At 34.5% G+C, this 24,030-nt stretch overlaps 1 protein-coding gene across 1 annotated transcript in view; it reads right to left on the bottom strand.

Annotated features, from left to right (window-relative positions):
- LOC132555421 (uncharacterized) overlaps positions 1 to 24,030 on the bottom strand; it is a 144,235-nt gene that overhangs the window by 83,857 nt on the left and 36,348 nt on the right. The window contains exon 2 of the mRNA XM_060219772.1: positions 2,070 to 2,108. Within this exon, the coding sequence (XP_060075755.1) occupies positions 2,070 to 2,108 (39 nt within the window). The remainder of the gene's footprint in view (positions 1 to 2,069; positions 2,109 to 24,030) is intronic.

Here is a 24,030-nt window from a genome sequence, read left to right as displayed (position 1 = left end):
TTCATATCGGAATGTATACATTTTTTTAATGTCAGTAATTTAGACAAAATGGCACCTGAATTCAACAGACATTGCTATGAATTTGAATATTTAAATTCACTAAATAACAAAAATGATCTGTTCTAGGTTTAAATATATTTTTCAGATATTTCACAGTTAATAAAAAAATTCACCTATATCTTTTCCTATTGGTGTAAAAAGATAATATTTTCAAAACACTGAGAGATAACTCTGGTGACAAAACAAAGTATACAGTAAAATCATAACGGTTGTTGTTGCCATATGTAGGTCACATTGACCTTAATCATATGCGAGATGTCTGACAATATCACAGGTAAAATGCTTTACCAGGTAAGTACTGACAATCAGCTACCAGTATCTGACCCTCGGGACACCTATTAGATCTGCTGGAGATGTAGTCGTTTAAACCAGCCTCTCAATGACCACTGGCGGCAAAAAGCAACGATCCCGCATTTTTCTTCCTACGCAACACCCTATTATAGCTTTTATATCTGACTGCGTGATTGTATGCAGAATATTTGTTATGTTATTCAGAAAATTTAACGACTATTTGAATTTCATCTAAGTATCTTATTCACCATATTTAACCTATAACAAACCCAAGGGGCTGGTGCATTATCTCTGATTCAAAGTCAGGAGTGGGCTTATTACAGAACCTAAGGGGGCCAGTCAATAATCTCTAAATCAAAGTCAAAGGGAGGTCTCATTACAGGATATCATGGGTCAATAACATAATATCCGACTAAAAGTCAGGGGTGGGCTTATTACAGGATCTCATGGGTCAATAACATAATCTCTGACTCAAAGTCAGGGGTGGGCTTATTATAGGACCTCAGGTGTCAATAACATAATCTCTGACTCAAAGTCAGGGGTGGGCTTATTACAGGATCTCAGGGGTCAATAACATAATCTCTGACTCAAAGTCAGGGGTGGGTTAGAGGACAATGACACATCATTAGGTTGTAATTTTTCAGCTATAGACATTAGTGAAATTATAATCAGATAAGGGTTTCCTACATTCCTTTTTTCACTTTTTATCTTTTGTAATGAAAATACCAAAGATTGTTTATAAAACATGTAATTTATTGAATATTTAAATGAAATTTTATCATTTATGAGATAATCTTTTTTTTTCAACTATTATTAACTGTTTAAGTTTATAAAATCACTTTGATGATGACTTATTAACTGAACAATGCCCCTGGCTTATCACATTAAGTAGATGATGAGTGGACGATCACCACTCTCTAATACAGTTATCATACCATCAGTCACCTCAAGGCCCTTCACTCCTCAGGGCCCCTGTGTGGTGTCAACTGGTACATTCCAGGTCAAACTTGACCTGTATTTGAGGTCAACTTGCCACCATCTTGGACTGTTTAGAAAGTTTGGGAGTGTTTATGACAATCAATTTTAGTATAAGTTATGGTTGCTGAAAGTCAGTGTTTATTCTTGACAAGAAATCTACAAGCTAATCAGCATCCTGATTAGTATGCATACAAATAAGTAGCCTTAGGTAAAATATCGCTATATATCCAGAAGGTCTCATTTTCATCTTTACAGCTAAATTGTGTCAGATTTCTAACAGAAGATTACATAAATCAGAAAGACATCTAAAAATATTTATTTTCTGGTCAGTAGCCTCATATTTGTTGTGAACCTTAAATTTTACAAACAAAGAATGTTACTATAAATCCTGATGAGAAAATTCTCCAGCAAGAAACGTTCTCCAAGAACCAGTGTCCTACCAAGTGAGTATGCTATATGACTCATCTGCTAGGTTTTAACAGGATGCCTAGTGGTTCATCATAAAGTGTAAGTCTACCTAGCTGTACCACAGAGTACCCGAAAATTGGGAAGTAACCTGTGAATAACTAGCACCCTCTCTGGATTTAAATATCAAAGGCCAAAACATAATCATCAGCCTCCATAAGGTTCTAGACATTTAAACACTAGTAAATGACATATAGTAAATTCTGTTTGTGCTATGCTATAAGCAATATTGATTTTACAATGTTGTGAGTTATTGATTAAAGTTCTTGACTTACCACCTCATGGTTGACTTGAGGAACACACGATGTCATCACCTGAAAAACACAAAGAAACAAATAAATAGAAAACCTCAAAAGTAAAAAAATATACGATAAAATTTATTTCTAAATTCCTACTCAATCATGAAGCAAAGGTGACGGTAACATCTTTCTAATTTTGTAATTTTGCTAAGGTTGTAAGGGGAGGTAATTGTAGTATTGAATGTACTGAATACAATGGTTGAAGGGTAGATCAAATCTTTCCACATCAAACATTTTTTGTGGCAATTTCACAAGTACACAAAAGTGTGCAACATTCCTAACATTTTATCTCTGCTGACTTATTGATATTTCAGTGTTTCTTAAGAGAGGTTGGTTTGGTGTATAAAAAATATATGTACTCCAGTAGGAATAATGACACATGCCTGGCAAACATCACCTTCATTCCACATAACAGTAAGATACAGTGCTTCAAACTCGGGTATTTTTTTTCACCGATATGGGGTGGAGACATTTAGCTTCATTTTGGGAAGAAATTGGTGAATTGGGACAGAAATTTGCTGTAGTAGACTGCAAATTTTGGAAATTTGGTCTAGTTAGGAAATCATTTCAGTTGGGAATGGGACTCAAATCATCAGCACCAGAAGGCCCTAAAACAGGCCCTGAAAATGAAAGGTAAATTAAGGAAAGGAGGTATGAAATTCCACAACATGATTCTTCCAACTTTCAAGGAAATATCTACTGGCAAAACGTTCATATGAAATTCTTGAGGATTCATTTTGTAAGAGGAAAAAAAAATACAAATATCTTACTCATCTATGTTACTGGTAATAATGTTAGACGTTAACAAGATGTAATTACGTAAAATGTCATTGTCTATAAATATCGCTAGAGGTCACGTACTGCCTGCATCATTGTTACCCTGGCAACACACTTTTATGGTTATAAAGTAGATACACCACGTCCTAGGAAAGTCTCAACAGTGTCAAACACTTATTTAAATGTTGTATTCTTTTCCAAAGTCTGTTGCAATTCTTAACTTTAAAATTGATGAAATAAAACATTTGAGATTTTTTCACTGATGTGTTTTGGTTATAGTATGTTTATTTAGAAGTAGATACACTATGTACATTAAGTATTGTATGGAAACAGACCTCATTGGTTTATGCATCGTTTTATATAAATTTCACCATAGAGAAGTTTAAATTGCGATATTGAAGTAAATGCTGAAATGTGAAATGTTGTTGATCATATCACAACTCACCCTTGACAGAAAGTGATTTGATACATGCAGCATTGACATTTACGGAGTAGCTAGAGGAAGAAAATTGTCATCAAAATTTCTTTTTTCTCGTTTTTTTTTTAATGGGCGTCCATTTATTAAATGTATAGCAATAATAGTCTGGTAGACTGCTACCAGACAAAGAAGTTAAGTTACATATTAAATGCAGTGATCATTTGCATATGAAAAGAGACCTTGTTCTCATATTTCAATAAAGAAGAGCCCTATAAACACTTTTAGCTTTATTTCCTTTAATATTTATTTTCCCTTCAGAATCGTGTCGAGATGGTTTCCTTGATTTGTCAAAACTGTCTGTATAACAAAGATTTACACTGCAAAACATAGCAGAGAGAAGGTCAAACCACGTTACTGTTGACGGTATATTCTGCATACTAAAAGGCCTGTTTTTACAACACTTGCGTAATGTTCAGTCTACCTTCATTGTTTATATAGGATAATTGTCGTCATGTAGACATATTACTTATCATGTAGACTTCACATGTAAAGTGAAGTAATTACCTGCTTACACTGAATAAATGTATCAAATTAAAATGTTTAAAAATACAAAACAACACAAAAATTATAGCATATTTTCATGGATAATTGGTGATATAAGCCAGCTCTGGCCTCATTTTCGTAGGAAGCTAAATGTCCTACATTTTTATCAAACAAAACGACACATCAGTAATCTTTATAAAATCACAGTAACTTCAATAGTAAAAAATTTTGTGTTATTATCCCTATCTTCATGCTTTAATGAAATCCATGACACTCATTTTTTCCCCCAGAAAAGAGCAATGTACTGGCTCATGAAATTATAACATGGCTATATGACATAGATGAGCAGGTTGGTAATATAGTTTTTGATACAGTCAATTATTTTCAAACGGTTTACAAAAGGCGTACACTTCACAACGTCAGCACTATATGAAATTTATGGTGGTGTACTCATTATTATGCAACACAGATTACAGCTAGTGCTTCCTGCCATTATCCAGGAATGCAGTTTACAGAGAGTGATTTTCACTTATTTTTTTTAGGTTTCGTGTTCTGTTGGCTACAAAAGCGTAGGAATTGGGTATAAAAAAGTATTTCGTAGACGCCCTGCCCCTCCAAAAAATCTGCATCACATTCCAGATAACTCACTTGAAATGCTTGTGTAGTTCTACTTCAACAAGGAAATGATGATTCTCCCCTCCCTTCAAATAGGAGAACTCCTGTTCAACATTAGAAGGCAGAAGAGTTCACTACAGAAATGTGGGTGTGGCAGGTTGAATGTTTATATATTTTAAATGAAGACCACTTGAAGAAGTGCTTAATAGTAATAAAGTTACAAATATTACATAACATAGAAAACTTCATGGTTGTTGATAACGGCAACAGTGGCCACTTGTGTGGCATTGTCAGGTGGCCGAAGTGACTTCATTGTGGCATTAGAAACTCAGAAATGTCTACCTGCATAAAGTGACAGCCTGTCTAGAACGAACACCAAAGAGACATGGACACCGAACAGACATGGACACCGAACAGACATGGACACCAAACAGACATGCATCTTCAAAAGTCAGGTCCAACAGAAATGACATTCTATTTTTAAGTTCTTGCACATTTGCCCAGAGACATCCAGTCAGATTGAAAAGTAGAGGGGTGGGTATAATATAGGACAATGAAATAATATTAGTTGATAATTCTACTGAACTTAAGTATCTGTAAATGGGATACAGACTACATATGGACCCCCTTCATACTTCTTCATTATAGATAGTTGTTTTGACACGATTTTATAATCATTATACAACGTCACAAGACATATTAGTTCAGGTGTTAAACAGGTAAAAACCGAAAACAAGATGATGAACAGTTTCCCAAAGTTTATTTGTAGATGTAATGATTTATAGCAAATTTAAATTGTGATCCTTTTTTTTAAATATAATCTTCCATTTCACTATAAATAGCCTGGTAAACCTTTATCATTTCTAACTTTTTCCTTCTTCACTATTTTTCTAAACTAAACTCTATACAGCTTTTAGTTCACAAAGGTCAAGATATGTCCTACATAAAAAAAAAAATATAAAAGTTTTCAGAAAATATCCGGAACCGAGTACAACCCTGTAGATACAAAAAACCCAAAGTATCGTCTTGTTTATAACAACTCCTGTCTAAAATAAGAGCACTGATGGGCAACACAAAAAACATCAAAAACATAGCTGATGTGCTGAAGGAAGAATTTTGGTATGTGTGGAGATTTCATGTTCTGGCCGACACATGTGAAATTACAACATATCATGTAGTTACAACTAAACATAATCCCAGCATAGACACCAATGTTAACAGCTGGTCTCATAAACAAACTCACCATCATGGATCTGTAGATAATCCCACAAATATTTAACAAATGTCACTGTTTTACATAACAGTGAATTACTCGTAAACGTTAGAATTTCACATTCTTTGCAATCTTCACAACAAGAATTTAAAATTCCTGATTCCTAAGTCCTTACAAGAATCTGATACAAATGCAAACAAATTTGCAGGAGAAAGGTCAGTCTTGCTACAAATAGAATCCTCAGGTGAGAATACTATCGTGCATCACAGATGTCAGATCCAGGTAAAACTAATTCTGTCTTGCCCGATCTGATACACAAGCAGCCAACAGCCACTGATCTGTGTATTCAGGGCTGTGTAGAAAACTTCTATGTAAGCTAGGGCAGGAGAAAGTTTGTGTGTGTACAAGGATTATATAAATATATACTTTGTATAGGCGAAGATTTGTGGGGGCGAAGCTCTGAACCGTTCAACGAAATACAGACTTTAGAAAAATTTACATATTTCTGATTTAGTACTTATTGTTATTGTTCATAAACATTTAGATGGATTCTGTAAAGTAACACTGAGTAGATGTTATGTCTTTATACAACTATACTCTAATATTTCACCATGTTTACAGGTACTTTTATTTGATACTTATATTCTATCACCACAGTAATATCCATATACTTATTAGATATTGCTTCCACTTCAGCGTGACATTTTCTTTATCTGAATAAATTATCTAAGATGACTTACCAACTTTAAACTTGGATATTTACATCTAAAATATCCATGGTGGTTGTCAACTTTTGCAATTATGGTTTTGTATCTTGCTGCATTAAGTTAGCCAAAAACCCCAATACATTACTATTAATTAAAAATTAGTGTGTGGGCTTATTACAGGACAATAAGCCCAATGAGCCAACAAGTTAATCTTTAATCAAAGTAAGGGATGGACTTATTACAGGACAATAAGCCCAATGAGCCAACAAGTTAATCTTTAATCAAAGTAAGAGGTGGGCTTATTACAGACACATAAACCCCGTGGGCCAACTCCTTACTTTTTACTTAATGCCAGGGTTGTGGGTTTATTACAGTACAATAAGCCCAATGAGCCAACAAGTTAATCTTTAATCAAAGTAAGGGGTGGGCTTATTACAGAAACATAAACCTAGTGGGCCAACTCCTTACTTTTTACTTAATGCCAGGGTTGTGGGCTTATTATAGGACAATAAGCCCAGTGGATCAATTAATTATTTTTTACTCAAAGTAAGGGATGGACTTATTACAGGACAATAAGCCCAGTGAATCAATACATTACTTCTTACTCAAAGTAAGAGGTGGGCTTATTACAGACACATAAACCCCGTGGGCCAACTCCTTACTTTTTACTTAATGCCAGGGTTGTGGGCTTATTATAGGACAATAAGCCCAGTGGATCAATTAATTATTTTTTACTCAAAGTAAGGGATGGACTTATTACAGGACAATAAGCCCAGTGAATCAATACATTACTTCTTTCTCAAAGTAAGGGGTGGGCTTATTACAGGATATTTAGCCCAGTGAACCAATACATTACTTCTTACACAAAGTTGGGTTTTTTTATAGGACTCCGATATCCCACATACAATAATCAGTAATTATGAATTTGATGTACTTTATATTTTTGATGTTTCTCATTCAGCATCAATGTTACTCAAACAGCAAAGTACTTATTACTTTGAGAAAAAAATTTTCATGGCCTTATTGTTTTCAACTTTAGAAATGAATATGACCAGTACTAGTGAATATATCTCAAGACAAAATTTTTGGAAAAAATAAGGACCATCTTATCATCCAGAGAAGTCTGATCTGTGTTTTATCTATATGTCTGCTTGTTATCTGCCTCCTGCAATAGTTCAGTCAGCTACAGCGTACAATGGCCTATACATAGGTGAAGATCCAAGGTATCAGGTTCGACCCTCTCTACATGTGGCGTTTTGTGTCTTTGAGAAAGTTGAGAGACAGACCTCGTCTGTGCTGACATGGCTGTGTCATAAAGTAAGACATTTTACACTAAATGTCCTGGAGGCATGTAACGGGCCTTCCATATGTTGTTCACTGAGAAAGCAACCAGTAATCACAAAGTGACCCTATATTAAGATGATCTTAGCTGTTCACAGGGTGATAAACCCTTCACACAAATAAACTGACTCCTTCAGTACTATAGTGATAACTTGTACTAGACAAAAACCTCTAGCTGGTCCCGGATCCTCATCATTACCTGTATCTGTTTAGATTATAGATTTTTGGAACACTATCAAAATATTGTTTGATATTGGAAAAAATAATTTGTATTCCTGATCTGTTATCTTTGAAGCATGTAACACAGCTTAGGAAATCTTTCTATACACCTCATATCAATCGCAAAGAAAAAAAATTTGTGTTACATGCTGAGCTCATTCAATGGTTATATATATCGCCATAGTAACTGGCATTTTACTGGTTCTTTGCATGCCTACACCAGAAATAGATCCCTGATGCAGAACAGCATATATATATATATATATAACCTACTGTATCATCACTATGGAATTTCTTATTACTTCCTGTGACCTTGAACTTGTGCCTTATCTTGATAGATAACCTCTATTTCAATACAAAACCTTCAATAGTATTTGGCGTAAAAAAATGTGGTCGAACATACAACATAAGTTCTAACTTTTTATAATCTCTTGCAAGTGATTACAAGCATTCATAAGTTTAAGTCTTTGAAAAGTGCATTTCATTTCTGCAATTCTAACACTTATGCCTTTTTATAAAAACATTTTAAGCCTTCCTGATGAACAACGGAGAAGATTTAAAGATATTCATATATATTTATATCTCCTCAACAAAATGGAGGAGATCAAGATGTGATCTTCACACCTAATTTTTACCATAAAAGTCCTAGAAAGTTACATCTTATCTCAGCGATATTCCCACAAGACAATCAAACAATGTTGGAGTTTTGAAATAACTATTCTGCATAATTTTATTCATTCTGATAGGATAACTGAAGAAGATAATATGATTTGCAGACCTGATCACGAAGTTATTTTCACCTGTGGAAAATATACATTTTCTTCTACTGTTTGCTTACGCACATGATTATATGGAAGGAACTGTTTTAATGTAAAAAAAGTAGACTGAATGTGACTTAAAAGATCAATATGTAAAGAAATGTAACGGTCATATAGAAAACACCCAGGACACAATGATAAGGTATCATCAGTATTAATTCATGTGATGAGGAAAGAACATCTTTATACAGTTTAAATGCAATCAATTCTTAATTCACAGAAAAATAAATTTATACAAATTTCTATTTCCATAAATGTTTTGCCAAGAAAAATTCAGACAATTTATCTGCCTCATTTCAAACACTGCAATGTTTCTGAAACTATTTCATATGAACGTTTAGTATTCAGAGACATAACTTGACAAGCTCATTAACAGTCTGATCTACCTCATTTTATGATGAATATCAGTTAGCTCTTTTATCAAGCTGCCATTCATTGCCACCGATATGTAGGCCATCACTGATATTAACACACTGCAAAAATTCTCATATGTTAGCATATCATCATCTTCATTGAAGAAAAAATCTGTTTAAAAAAGTATTAACAAGCGAACGATATCATAGAATGTTACATATTGTGATGTAAAATATATTTCATGCCTTTGTACCTTAGTTACAAACATCTGAGTGAACTGATCAATTATCAAGTAACATATTTACATAGATTTATTTTTTCTGCATCGATACCACATCAACATCACTGCTGTCCTCTTCTTTATTTGCTTAATTATAGATACACAGAAATATTTCAAAGAACAGCAAGTATTAGAAAGAGTGACTCAAAAAATCTAATTTGTAACAAAATTGTGTATATCAGTTAGCCCACCCCAGTATCTTTATATACTGTGAAACCTGTCTATAAAGGTCACAGAAGAGAGAAAGAGGTCTTTATAAAGAGGTTCAACTATTATCAATCGTATCTAATTTGCAAATGAATGAAGTGATCTTTATGCAAAGATTTTTCTCTATATAGAGAGATGAATTCCTTCAAGGCAAGTGTGACTGCAAATACATCAATATTTTACAATATTTCTATATTTCAAGAAACGTTTTAAGATGATCTGAATGGTGATTTTTATAAATGTTTTATGCTGTCACAATATTTTTAAAAAAATACTTGATTTCTGATTTAAGGAAAGGACTGAGGAGATGCTTTATTCATTTGATCTGCCAAGTGTGCAGCTAGACGCTGTTGTTTGTGCTATACAATACCCCCAGATAACCCTCTCTTATGTTTAATGGAGCCTGGCTTGTGGTGAAGTTTGTGCATCTATACCTATAATTACTGCCAAATTTGATCTGGTTATCAACAAACACAATCTGGACTAACAATATAGAAATGTGGGGTAAATATGCTAATAAGTCAACAGAATATCCTTAACATTTCTTAAGTCCAGGTGTATTCAATTCATTTTCAGTAGGATCTACATACTAATTTGATTTAGATATTATTTACTTCATCCAAACAGTGATAAACAAGGTAAACATTAATGGTCATTCTAGGACAGGTCAAAGGTTAGAGTTTACAAAATACTACATATTATTTCTTCGTTAATGTAAAGAGTGGATTGAAAGACAGTGATGTGTAGGCATTGAGCACAATTTTCACTTAGTCCATAATCTTCTGTTATTTTGAAATTCTATCATGATATATCTGTTTTACCTATCAGTGTTCCAGAAAACACTGCAATTCTAAACTATCCATGACAATACTTTGGCATATTTCTAAATTTTAGTTGAAACATACACTTTTACAGTGACCGAATTAAGGAAAGTTTCCTGAAATAGTTCATTACTTTAATTAAAATACATGAGAAAATATCATTGATACTGAAATAACAGATCTTCAACAGAAAACCATTATATGATCCTTGCTAAAGTATACTTTAGTGTATTTAACCCCCCCCCCCCCCCCCCCCCATCCCTTCCCTTCCCTCATTTCTCCTCTCCTCCCTCCCTCCTTCCGTCCTTCCAAATGAAAGGAAGCTCGTGATAAATCACAACAGAAATGCAGTATATGTTTGAGAAAGTTTAAACTATATAACTTTGAGACCTGCCTGTAGATTTATGTTAAACAAATAATCATGTAGATGTATTACACATGTATTTAAATACTTGCATACAATAAATTTATGATGATGTCATAGACAGTGACATTTTAAACATTTTACAAGACTCATCCATGACAACTGGGACCGAAAATTAACAATATTGTTGACCTAATAGTAATAAAATGAGGGTACATCCAGAGGGCAAGGTTAGAAGCATGTGTTGTAAACAGGACTGAGAAAAGGCTAGTGTAGAGGAGGGGAAATATGAGTGGGGATGTGTGTAGGGGCTGGGATATGGATGTGTGGGAGGAGGGGGATTATACAAGTGTGAAGTGAATACACAACAAACCACTGAGAGCAGTATTACGTGTATATGTGGGCGTGTCCCTGTAAACTATAGCCATCACTTCAGAGCAGCACCACCTAGAATTAATGACTGCACATCTGTAACATGCTTCTCAAGTCATCCATCACCTCCATAACACATGTGACACATGACATGCACCCACACAGGTCTACCAATAAGATGTTCACGTCAGTTCTTATTGAAACAAGTGGATCACCAAAATGTATCATGAGAAGATGTGATAAGGAGGCTCCAAACAGGAGAATAAATCTAATTTATTACTAACTAAACTTTACAGAAGATCTGATTTCAAATTTATGTCTCATCATATTTTTTCCAACTCTTTTCCAATCACTCTCTGAAAAATGACTCAGTACTGTTCTGATATGAGTGCTGAAAAAATATTCCAGCGAACATTGAATAAAACTATTGAAATCTTCCAAATGACCAACAATGTTTGTAAACCCCCTATGTGGAGCCCTCATCCTAAGTCTGTTATGACTGAAGAAGGGCTAAGTATTTTCTGAGGGCTATCTGTCTGTGGGAGGATCAGCTAAAGGGAGTCACTTCTCACATGTGGTAGCTATTTGTTCCAATTTTCCGGTAGCCACATGCTGTACTCATATGCTCCCTCCTGAGTAAGTACCGCTCTCCCCCTACTCCCATCTCCCCAGCAGCCATGTTCTATATAGGACAACTGGTCCAAGGCAGGTGCTCAGAAGTGTGAGCAAAGATCCTGTTTTTTTTTTAAAGTAAGTATATCATACATAGAAATAAGCCCCAACCCCTGCCTTCCATTCAAATGATATCAACTGATCAGTGTCCACCCTTCCCTCAACATCTATAATACTATAATCATATATATATCGTTTTATAATAGTCGATAACTCACAAGGTACTTGTAACAACGATGAACAGAGTATGTATAGTTATAACTTACTCGTAACAACGATGAACAGAGTATGTATAGTTATAACTTACCAAATCAAATTTACTCCAACTTTTTGTGTCTCTATATCCCAGTGAGTATGTTTACAAATGTCTTCACGACCAGTGTTGGTCAATACAGTACAGATCATCACAAAAAATAGGCCGACACAAAAATAGCCACAAGTATTGATTATTAATTAATCAATTTACACCTACACATTCATACCTGTACAGGTACATACAGGTAAACTGACTGTTTTAACCCTTACCTGTAATAACTACAGCTGACAGAAATGTTGATCATAGTATTAACTGCAGTAAATATCCTCGTAGAAAGAGCCATTACCTTCGAGGAAATACCAATGACAGACTTGTACTTTCACCAGAGTGTCAGTCCGAAAGTATCATAAACAAATATATAAGCTGTCAATATGCAGTACTGTGTGTATGAGTGGAGAAAAAACCTGACAATTAGGCTGTATTGGGCTGACTGTGTGTGACCTACTTATGTGGAGAAAGTGATTGTGGGACACTTCCTGTTCACTTCTAATTATGCTGGTTCAATCAATACTTAATTGAAAGAGGATCCCATCAATTCTGAGATAATGACCACAGCTGGCCCTCTACTCAATGTCAGCTTGTCTTAGAGGTACACATAAGAGATTTGTTTTTATAGGTCTTGAACAAATTAACCTATACAGGATAATTTTTATTTATTTTTTTTTTCATATGAAGAAATCTATCATGAACATATTATATTTTTTTTTGCAAAACTTGAAAAAATTAACTCATACAAAAAATTGTGATTTTTTTTCAAATGAAGATATCTTTCATGAACTCCAACATCCACACGTATGTGTTAGTAGTACATACAGAATACTATCCATTACACTACAAAATCAATTTAAGAAATTATCAAAAAAAAATTTAATACGCTTAAAACAAAGGAAATAATGTAAAAACAGGAATTGATTTTCAAAAGAATGATTAAAATACAAAATTTAGAAGTCATTTCTCTTTCAAATTTTCCATCTGTGTTTGTCAACAACTTGCCTTACTTTATCAGGTAATCTTAATCCACCAAAGACCAGGAGATCAGATCTCTGCATGTTCCTATAATCATCACAGTGTGGTGCTTACTTAGTGGTGTGAAAAAGTAGGTTCACAACAAATTTTGTATTTAGGAAAAAAATAGAAAATGTCCCTTGTACCTTTCAAAAGAAAATGGACAGACAAAATCATGCCCTATTTTTTGTGTCATTTATAAAAACCTACATGCTTATAACGATCACATGATGTAGCTTTTTTGAAATGTTTTCTAGTGAAAGTTTGTTTTTCTGTCCTACTTTCAGGAGTGATAATTTAGTTCTTGTATTTCAAACTTACGAAAAAAAAGAAGAAAAACCCCTAGAATTGGTAGTAACAGTTAGTTCAAAATACTGAGGCAATAAGCTTTTGAACCTTAACAGCTTTGTTTACATCCAGACGTATCACCAATAAGAAATAACCACACAATAAAGACACAGATATAAACCTGTGCCTGTTAATAAGCCTACTTATTGCAGTACACAAATTCTAGCAAGTGCTTTACCGTAATTTGTCTTACAATAAGCCCACCCTCTAATTAGAGCTTGGGGTTATATATGTTCGACTACTGGGTATATATTTCATGATATGTATGGTAATAGTCACTATGGTCCTACAGGTGTTCTAAATTCTACAAGTTTAATGGTGAAATGGTTTTAAGGCTTTTACACTGACAGCAAAACTTGTATCATAACATTTCATTTATACTCAAAAGAAAACATTTTTTCATTGATTTTTTTTGTACAGATATCATTTGATGTGGTCTTGGAAGTACCTGTATTGCAGACTAGAAATAATATTGTTCTCCAGTTTACACATATTTGATACAGAAGTTTATCTAAAGTTCAAGATCATTGCATCAAAACACGACATATTTGGATTGTAAAATTTGCCTTTGATCTTGCCATGTTTTGAATAACAGGTTTTTTGGGGCAACAATATTCGGTTATCTTTATCTAGAAGTAAACATCATTATAGAACTGTTCAACACTGAAGTATTACTCGACCTCTGTTTAACCAATCAAATATATTTTTAAAGATGTTTACTACTTGACCTCTGTGTAAACCAATAAAATCATTTTTCTACAGCTAAACCTCTGATTTAACCAATCAATTCCTTTGTTAGTTACTACTACCAATTTCTGGCTAAACCCATCAAATTATTTGTAACTACTACCAATTTCTGGCTAAACCCATCAAATTATTTGTAACTACTACCAATTTCTGGCTAAACCCATCAAATTATTTGTAACTACTACCAATTTCTGGCTAAACCCATCAAATTATTTGTAACTACTACCAATTTCTGGCTAAACCCATCAAATTATGCGTACTACTACCAACTTTTGTCTAAACCAATCAAATTATGTGTTACTACTACCAACTTTTGTCTAAACCAATCAAATTATGTGTTACTACTAATCCTAAATTCAAAACTAATCAGCTGTTATGTCGTTCTCACAGGGAATTTATCCCATGTGACTGCTGCATTTGTTGCTATGAAATATCTGTTTTCATTGTGTCCATTATGTTGATGCATTGGATAAATCAGACATCCCAAAAATAATTCCCATCAATCAAGTATTGATTTTTAAGTTAAGCTGACACAAACAATTCACACCTTTGCTGCCTGGAACCTGATGAATACAGACTTCCCTAAGAAATCCATGAGCAAATATATCATGATATAAAAAAGTATGATTGAATCATTTTTGTAAAAACATTATCAAAACAGAAATGCAAATAACATTGAAAATATTATTTAAAAAAACAAAATGATAAATTTTCCACCCTTCAGCCTATCCACCTAAATCTATATGCTCATTACCATATTTATTCAACATATCCCATGTCTGGTAATACGCCCGCCTATATCTATTGGAGTTTTGGTAGAAATGATGGACTCTGAGCTGACATCTTTGCTGACTTTAGTATAAACACTGTAAATTTAATTATTTGATCATCCCCATAAAAACTTCCAAGAAAATCAATAAAATTGGATAATTATTTCACTAATTGTGATGTGTAATGAATTCTACTGAATACCTATAAGAGGTGCATTTTTATGAATATTTAATTTGTTTAGTTCAAATTCGCAGACACAAGTGGAAGGATTACGCAATCATGGTAATTAATGACTTCTCCCTATAAATGGTTTTCTCTGTAACGACCAGTAATACATCAGAGACAGGATCAAGATTCAAGTTTGATAAGGTATGCATGAAGAATAATTTCAGAATTGAGTCAACACCTACGCCAAAATTTATGTCAATAAACTGCTCAATTAGCCTGTCTGCATGCCCAAATATAAATTCTATCAATATGTTAAATCTGCATTTACAAATGATTTACAAATGATTTACATATGATTTACATATGAACCCTCACAAATATTGGGAAATTTACGATACCTGATTCCTAATTGATTAGGATTAAGTCTGGCAGATAATCAAACATTAACACCGAACTGTAGTGGGATGGACTTATTGTACAACAATGAAATGACATAAGTAACTTTACTGACAAGTAATTACTATTACAGATCGTGACCATTTTACTGGAAAAATATGGTATTAGTTTTTCGCTAATATTTGCCCGATTTTCCGATAAGGCAAAATTTATTAAACAAATTTTTTTTCGTTGTTTTCTCCTCAGTAAATGTCAGCGATGTGTATTGGATATATGGTAATTTGTAATGTGCCCTGAAGCAATAGGTTTACATGATTGTCAACTTTAACAAGTTATGTAATACCGTGTCATGGTGAAATAGGTGGGTGATGTGATAAGTGACAGTATACTGTTTACAGGTAATCACATTTCACCTGAGGCAGGTATACTGATTACAGGTGTCTTCTACCAGACTGGAAGACCGAAGTTCATCGATATCAGATAGATGTTTTAAACAAGGTAGATCTCGATTGAAAATTAACAGAAATCCATAATATACTCCTACCATGCTTTAAACTGCAGTACTATATGTAGGATAGAGCTGTAATGTTCTTACCACAAAAACACTATAAATATCTGTGCTATGGCTATGATGAATGAGAATTTGGATTCTTTTATGATCCAATGCAATCCAGATCTTTTCCACTGCCCACATATGAGGTAAAATGTACATGTATACATTCTATGGCAAAAATATGCAAATATCATAAAAGCAGTGGAGAGTTTATTTTCAAATTCTGCATCGTTATGATAGGAAACATTTACATTTTTTACCCCATAAAGCACTTTTTAGTAGTATGAAATCACTTGCATCATTCTGACTCAAAAACATACCCACCAGGATTTGCATCAATTGGGAGGAAGAGAGTGTTAAAAATACACAATGAGCAAGTTGATTTTTATGACAAAATAATTGAATAATATTTCAAAATATCATGTTATTATTTAACACTTACAGATAATTTGTGTTGACATCTTTTCCTAACATTGTCATGGTACTGTAACACGCTGACATATTTTACAATCTACACACCCAGTATCATATTGTACGCCTCCAGAGAAAATACAGCAATTTGCATATGTTTCATCATGGGTACTTAACATATTTCTTCCCTTCAACTACTGACGCATTTGAAAAAAAAAATTAAAAAAAATAAAAGAAAAAAGAAATTTGTAGACTGAAAATACATTCAAAATACTTGGGATTATTTGCACTAGGAACCAGGAAAACTATATGAAGAATTTTGAGTAAATCAATTCCAGAGAGAAACCCCTGCTCAGATTAAAACAACAAGAACATTCCTGTCTGTCATCTCTGCTCCTGTTGATACAGAATAGAACTGCTGTACGATGTCAAACAGCCTTACTTCTTCAGATTCTGTCCGTGACTCCCTGGATCTCCCATAACTCATCCATCCTTGTCACTAAGATAAAAGTCTACAGGTGCTGATAAATTCAATAATTTATCCTTCCTAATGCTAAAACTGCCCTCCTTCCTAATACTGACACCCCTTCATTTTCTGATACTGAAATCTCCATTCCTTCCTACTGCTGGATCTTAATTGGCATTCCTTTGTACATATTCTTGAATCTAGTCACCCCTGGTATAGCTTCCTGACTCTAGTCAACCCCTTGTATAGCCTCCTGACTCTAGTCAATCCCTTGTATACCCTCCTGACTCTAGTCAACCCCTTGTATAGCCTCCTGACTCTAGTCAACCCTTTGTATATCCTTCTGACTCTAGCCAACCCCGTGTAAACCCTCCTGACTCTAGTCACCCTTTGTAAACCCTCCTGACTCTAGTCAACCCCTTGTATATCCTCCTGACTCTAGTCAACCCCTTGTATACCGTTCTGAATCCATTCACCCGTTTGTGCATTTACCTGAATATAGTCACTACTGCGTATAATGCTCCTGAATCTATTCACCCGTTTGTACACCCGTTTGTGCATTTACCTGAATATAGTCACTACTGCGTATAATGCTCCTGAATCTATTCACCCGTTTGTACACCCGTTTGTGCATTTACCTGAATATAGTCACTACTGCGTAAAATGCTCCTGAATCTATTCACCCGTTTGTACACCCGTTTGTGCATTTACCTGAATATAGTCACTACTGCGTATAATGCTCCTGAATCCATTCATCCGTTTGTGCACCCGTTTGTGCATTTACCTGAATATAGTCACTACTGCGTATAATGCTCCTGAATCCATTCATCCGTTTGTGCATTTACCTGAATATAGTCACTACTGCGTATGATGCTCCTGAATCTATTCACCCGTTTGTACACCCGTTTGTGCATTTACCTGAATATAGTCACTACTGCGTATAATGCTCCTGAATCTATTCACCTGTTTGTACACACTCCTTAAACTAGTCACCTCTGTATATCTTGTCACTCACTTGTGTAAAGTTCCCACATCAAGATCCTCCTTTGGGCTTATTATGATGAATATGGTAATCCCTACTTGGTAGTACAAGGTCAGAACTACTAAGTATACAGCTCCCGATGTATACACAATCTGTCATAAAAAAGACGCTGCATGTTTTTTACAACAACTACGGTAAAGTAATAAATACAGCCATAGTTCTAACCACCAGCTGAGAAAGCCTGGGATGTTTACAGAATAAACACCATAGCTATCAAAATTTGAACTTTGTCCAAAACCTTGATATTGTTATCACTTGTCAGAAAAAAAAAATTGGGACTACTACTACTACCCTGCCTTCTTTTCCTTTAATCTCAACATGGCACCAGTAAAAGGAGTAGAGATTTTTGTCCGCTTTATAATACCAGGATTTAGGAACATTTCAGAAGTGCTTGGTTTCATAAGAGAACAAGCAAATAGCAGAAAAGAACAAGAAAAACAATTCCGAAGTCTATCCTTCTTTACAAGTGGAGATGCAATTTGATCATTACTAAGTCATAGACGCAAAACTATACCTAAAATGATAAATAATAAAGAAATGTTTGTCATTTTTAAGCAAAACAAAGTCTGCTACAGACAGAATCAGTAGACCTTACCTAGATACTTTGTGTCCTAGCTAGTCCATCAGTGCGATATCTACATCTGATTTGCTGTGGGATTGATGTCTGATGTTACCTTGGATATTGTCCAAGTTTGTGTCAGAATACAGGGAAAAAGTAATGCGATGTTACTATGTGTGAAACACCTGATTCAGGAACAAGGAATCTTGAGGATAAATCATGTCTCTCAGGGGCAGGTAACTCAAATATCAACTGTCAAGGGAAACAACTCAAGTATGAATTATGCTAACAGGCAATATTACAAACATGAATCAAATTTCTTCTAACTTGTCTGTTTGATGGTTCATTCGTCATCAGAAGATTTTGATAAGATACACTTGTGAAGACCTGACCATGGAAACAGTGGACCTTTGACGAGAACATCAACATTCATTGTAGAAAGACCAAAGTGATAAATAACAACACATGCAGACAGATTGATGTGGACAAACTCCAGCAATCAAAATTCATTCAAGGCTGAAGTGGTATACAGGTAATTTCTTTGAAGAATTCAAGATTTCTGGATAAGAGATGTTACAACAGCTGAGCTGGTCCATCCTTCAGATATAGTAGTCTTCTATGCTACATCTCTTATGCTTTCTCAAAGTGAGCCAGCTCTCTCACACAGGTCAAAAACCTGGGAAGGTACTTCTACAGATGGCTAAAACCTATATACATCTGGCCTGGGTATAAAGCTAAACAATCCAGAAAGCATTCCCATATGACACAACATATTGTTTGGACCAACAACAGGTACAGCCTTTGTTTAATCAGACACTATATACCAAGCCAGGGGTACTTAGCATCCAACAGATGTAAGGAGGTCAAAGGCCACAACAGGAGGCCAAAACCCAACAAACGTTTGCAAGAGAGGATGAAAGGTTAAAGGTTTCAACTGGACATCAAAGCTTTCCACCATTCTACTGAAAGATACAGAGGTCAAAGGTCATATTCAAGGACTAAAACCATTCCCCATTCTACAAAATGTATATCACTATTGACAACATGTAATGTCAAATGTATATATGACAACTTGATACACTAAGATACATAAACAAAATCATTGCCCAAGATAAAACCTTTCCTACGGTAATCCCAAATACTTTTGAAGCTATGCCAAAGAGGTCAGGTAATTATTTTTTGCCACACAAAAGCTATCCAGTATGAGGTGAACTGAGCATTAGCCAGTATATAGCAGGAACCTGTTATAATTGTATACCATGTTTATCTCGCAATAAGCCCATGTTCTTGGCCAGCTCACAGCTTAGAGTTAGAATTTGTATGTAAGTACCTGGATGTATAACAGGATAATTATGGTAATATATGTTACATGTACAAATTTTCTGTAAATCAGTAGTCAATGTTATTTATGTTGAATCTTAAGAAAATGGTATCAATCATATTTCAAAAAAAAAAAGTTTCCTCACCTTGTCAATTCTAGACCCGTCTAAGGAAGACTGATTATAACGAGGAAAATGTCTGCTATTTCTGTTGCCATAACATCTACTACATTTATATATATACCAGTAGGCCAGATCTGATATACCTGAATGTCTAAGTCATGGTCAAGGTCAAATGTATGAATGACAAAAAGAACAAATTTGAATACAATCCCAGATATTATAACCTTCAACAATTAAATCAAACCCTTAAATGTTAATTGCTGACAATATATCTATCATGCTATCATTTGATTTCTTCAATATCACGACCTCTCATGAAGGTCATTCCCATAACCTGTATGTATCCCTCAATAAGCCCATGCTTGGTAAAAAGCCTGCCAATATCTAACAAATGTTATGCTAGTTTTTGCAGAAATTCCAACAAGTGCTGTTCTATTGCCTTAATCTTGCTCTTATACAACTCCCTTACTTGAGTTGAAGGTTTCTTTATATATGTATAAAACAACAGTGCCCCCATCATATTCCCTCCCCTCCCAAACTTTTAGAGCTTACTGCAGAGTAAGTACATATTAGATATCTATATTACAATCAGTTCCTGTTAGTAAATCTGATCTCGTCAAACTACAGTCCATGTATAATGATTAGGATGTGCCTTATTTCTTCAAGGTCATGACCCCAGATCAAACCTTACCACAGTGTAGTCACGATTCTCCAACAGGTCTGGTGAATGTCTTTGTGGTGCGATGCAGCTATGACAGAGGCGGGAAAATTCCTTCATCTTGTAGAAAAAAACACTTCTTTTATCTTGTAAGCCAATTTCTAGCTTTCTTTCTTAATCCATTTTTCACACGACCATGATTTTCAAACAAAATTCATCCAAAGTTTCTGTATAGTATAATTTGATATCTGATATACTAATCCTGAAGTTAGTTGGGAGAACAATGTAAAATCCTGAAACACTACAAACTCACAATGGCCCTTCAGGATAACTCTAAAACAAAGTCACAGAATCTGTAGTAACTCAAAAACACCACGAGACATCATGGTGTGGGTTCGCCAGACTGAAGTTGTGCAAAATAAAAATTCCTTTTAATATTAGCTACACACAATATAAAGATACATATGTTTTTTGTGTGATATCCTTTGTTGTCGTGGGTAACTAACAAATCCATTTAAAACTTCCCAGATGGCCCCTGTGGTCTCGGAATCAAGAAGACTTCCATATCACAATGCGGTCTGAAGCGATTTCAAACTGAGCCAAATTATTTTCATACAATTCCCAAATTTTATTTTGAGGGCTGTTCATCTGCTAGTGTATCTATCTCCCTCTAGTCACAGTTGTAGGAGTACAAACTCTAAAAGTTTGTGGTTGATGGTGATGTAGTTTTAATATCCTTCAGGCCTAGTTTCCTTCCCTCCACCTCCCCCTCCTCCAATCTGTACCTCCATTCACCATACTAATGTGCTATGAAGATGAGTGCATTTTATCTTCAGAATGCATAAATTTTCCTCCCTCTATTTTCTGACAGGGTCTAGCCCCGGTCTAATTTCACCCCCTGAGTACACTGTATCTCTCTCAGCCTCTGAAGCGCCTGTTACACATCCATGAACTGACCTGATGTAAACATTCTAGTATAAGCTACAAAAAATACACATACTGTTCATCCGATTCATGTTTTAGGTCCAGCCTACCTAACCATGAAACAGTATTTCAAAATTGTCTGAGAAATATTTTCTTAAAATAATAAAATGTAATTTGAATGTTATTTTATGAAAATTACATTTCTACATCAAATTGTTATACTTTAGGGAAAAGCTTACTAGGAAAATTAAATATATATTTTCAATGCTATATATAGTTCATACTACAAGGGATGCATAAAGAAAAAACAAAATGCTCATCTGTACTCTATATCTGACAGCCACATCCAACCCTATCTCTAAACATCAAGGTTCCAAAAGTCTGGTTTCAATATATGTACCACAAATCTGAGTTAATGTTCTTGGTTATCATATCTACAAGGTATATAAATACCCTGTGCTGTATGTATTATCAGTTCCTATCGAAAATCATAGATATCATTTATTTAGAAATATCAACCTTTTCTAGGTGCAACACTTTTCAGGAGTTCAGGGTTCTAAATTTTTGAGGTCACAGGTGGGAGGTTTTACGTGAGAAAATTCAGCGCCTGTATTTTTTTTCTACAGAAGAGATCTTCTGTACCTGAAAAAATTCTCATTTCAAAATTGCTAAAGTTCAGAAAATTCGATAAATTTTCATACTGTCCATCCAATCAGATGATTATAGTTCCCATGTAATCACATCGAAGTCTATACGTGGGTGCGTGTGATCAATGTTTTTTCCGCTGTTTATAACACAATCCTAACATACTTAAATCTGTATCAGACAAACTACATCCATCATACCAACATTTAATTAACGACTCATTATACCAAATTTTATGGCACGGAAAAACATCCTATTAAAACCACTTCCTGTTCCAGCTTCGTATTTAGTTTCGTTATAATCAATTTTTGTATCACAACATTCCATCCCAGTTGGACAGGAAGTAAAATAAATCCTCGGCATTAATGACACATTGAAACTGTCCTCTGAATCGTATTTCTCCGTAATCTACACAGGCTATTCCAGCCACAGATTGTCAGGAGAAATTCATCACAGAATTTATGGAAAAAAACCCACGTATAATCTTTCCAGGAATATAAATCCACGATGCTAATTACATCAATTCTTATATCTATTTGCTTCATAAAAATCTCCCTGATTATAATGCAGATAGCGTAATCATTGATCGATCTGCCTGTTGGAATAATAATTATTCAATATACTAATAAAATAAGGAGAAATCAATATCACAATAATCCACAGAACTATTATCCCTATATCCGCAGAAAAAGACCAGATACACAAGTGATTTTACGACAAAAATTTGAATTATTCGTGATTAAAACTGCATCAACATATCTGAAACTGATTACTGTCATTGATAGCATGAATCCACACTCTCAGAAATAGCTTGAAATTAATTTCAGTTCCTCTGTTAACACTGTTGTAGACTTGTAGAAATGCTGTGTGATATTCAGATCTGGTCTCCCTGATTTAGATAACATCCAAATAAGAGGTAAGATTGTGTGTCTTTGTTGATTCTACAACACATCCTGATGAAGTTGAAATTGTTACAACAAAACCAAGTCAGCTCCACACTAACTGTACTGTAAAGTTAGGGACCAATGAGTGTTTCAGTCTCAACTGAAGTATCTGACCTTGAACAGCTGTGTCCTAAAATGACCACAGGGCCTAGCTACCTCCTATTATGGTCATCAGCTTTCCACTCCATTTTCAATATTTTTTTTATTCTTGAAAATTTTCTTAACAATCAAATAATATAAAAAAAGTAAAAATTCTGATGCATTAAGTCAAAATAAAGAAAAAATTAAACACTTAAGATTCAACAGAGAAAAAATTCATATAAAATGTTTGTTATCAAGCTAACAAATCTTAATACTGCTTGTCCCCACCCCTAAGTAGTGTCAAACAGAAACCGTGCTGAAATTCCATAGATGCTATGGTAGTTTGTTTGTCTGTAGATTGACTTATTGTTGATGGTCAGTGTTACTGGTGTGGCCACCTAACCTGCCAGCTTTCCACAGGGACAATGTCCACATGTGGTCACCTTTGTTCATTAAAGATCACATCTGTCACCTCTTGTGAGGAAACCAATGCATGTCTATAAATATATTGCAACTCCATGTTTTCTACATTGGTCAATCGTTTAGTCAAGTGGTTACAGGGAATACTAGTTACTCTAATGAGCAATACATACCAACTTTCAAAACTGATTCATCCTCCTTAAACCTCTCCCCCTCCCCCACCACAAAAAAAATGACCAACAGTTAGTTCCTATTTGAAAAATAATCAGCTGCTTTGAGGATATTAAGAATTAATTTTCATATTAGATTTATTTGGGATC

The sequence above is a fragment of the Ylistrum balloti genome, unplaced genomic scaffold (genome assembly GCF_031769215.1).
Source record: "Ylistrum balloti isolate Yb309-2 unplaced genomic scaffold, AGI_CSIRO_Ybal_v1 Utg370488, whole genome shotgun sequence".
NCBI classification, from domain to species: Eukaryota; Metazoa; Mollusca; class Bivalvia; order Pectinida; family Pectinidae; genus Ylistrum; species Ylistrum balloti.
Note: the sequence above shows the minus strand (reverse complement) of the source record. Positions and strands in the feature narration are given on the sequence as shown.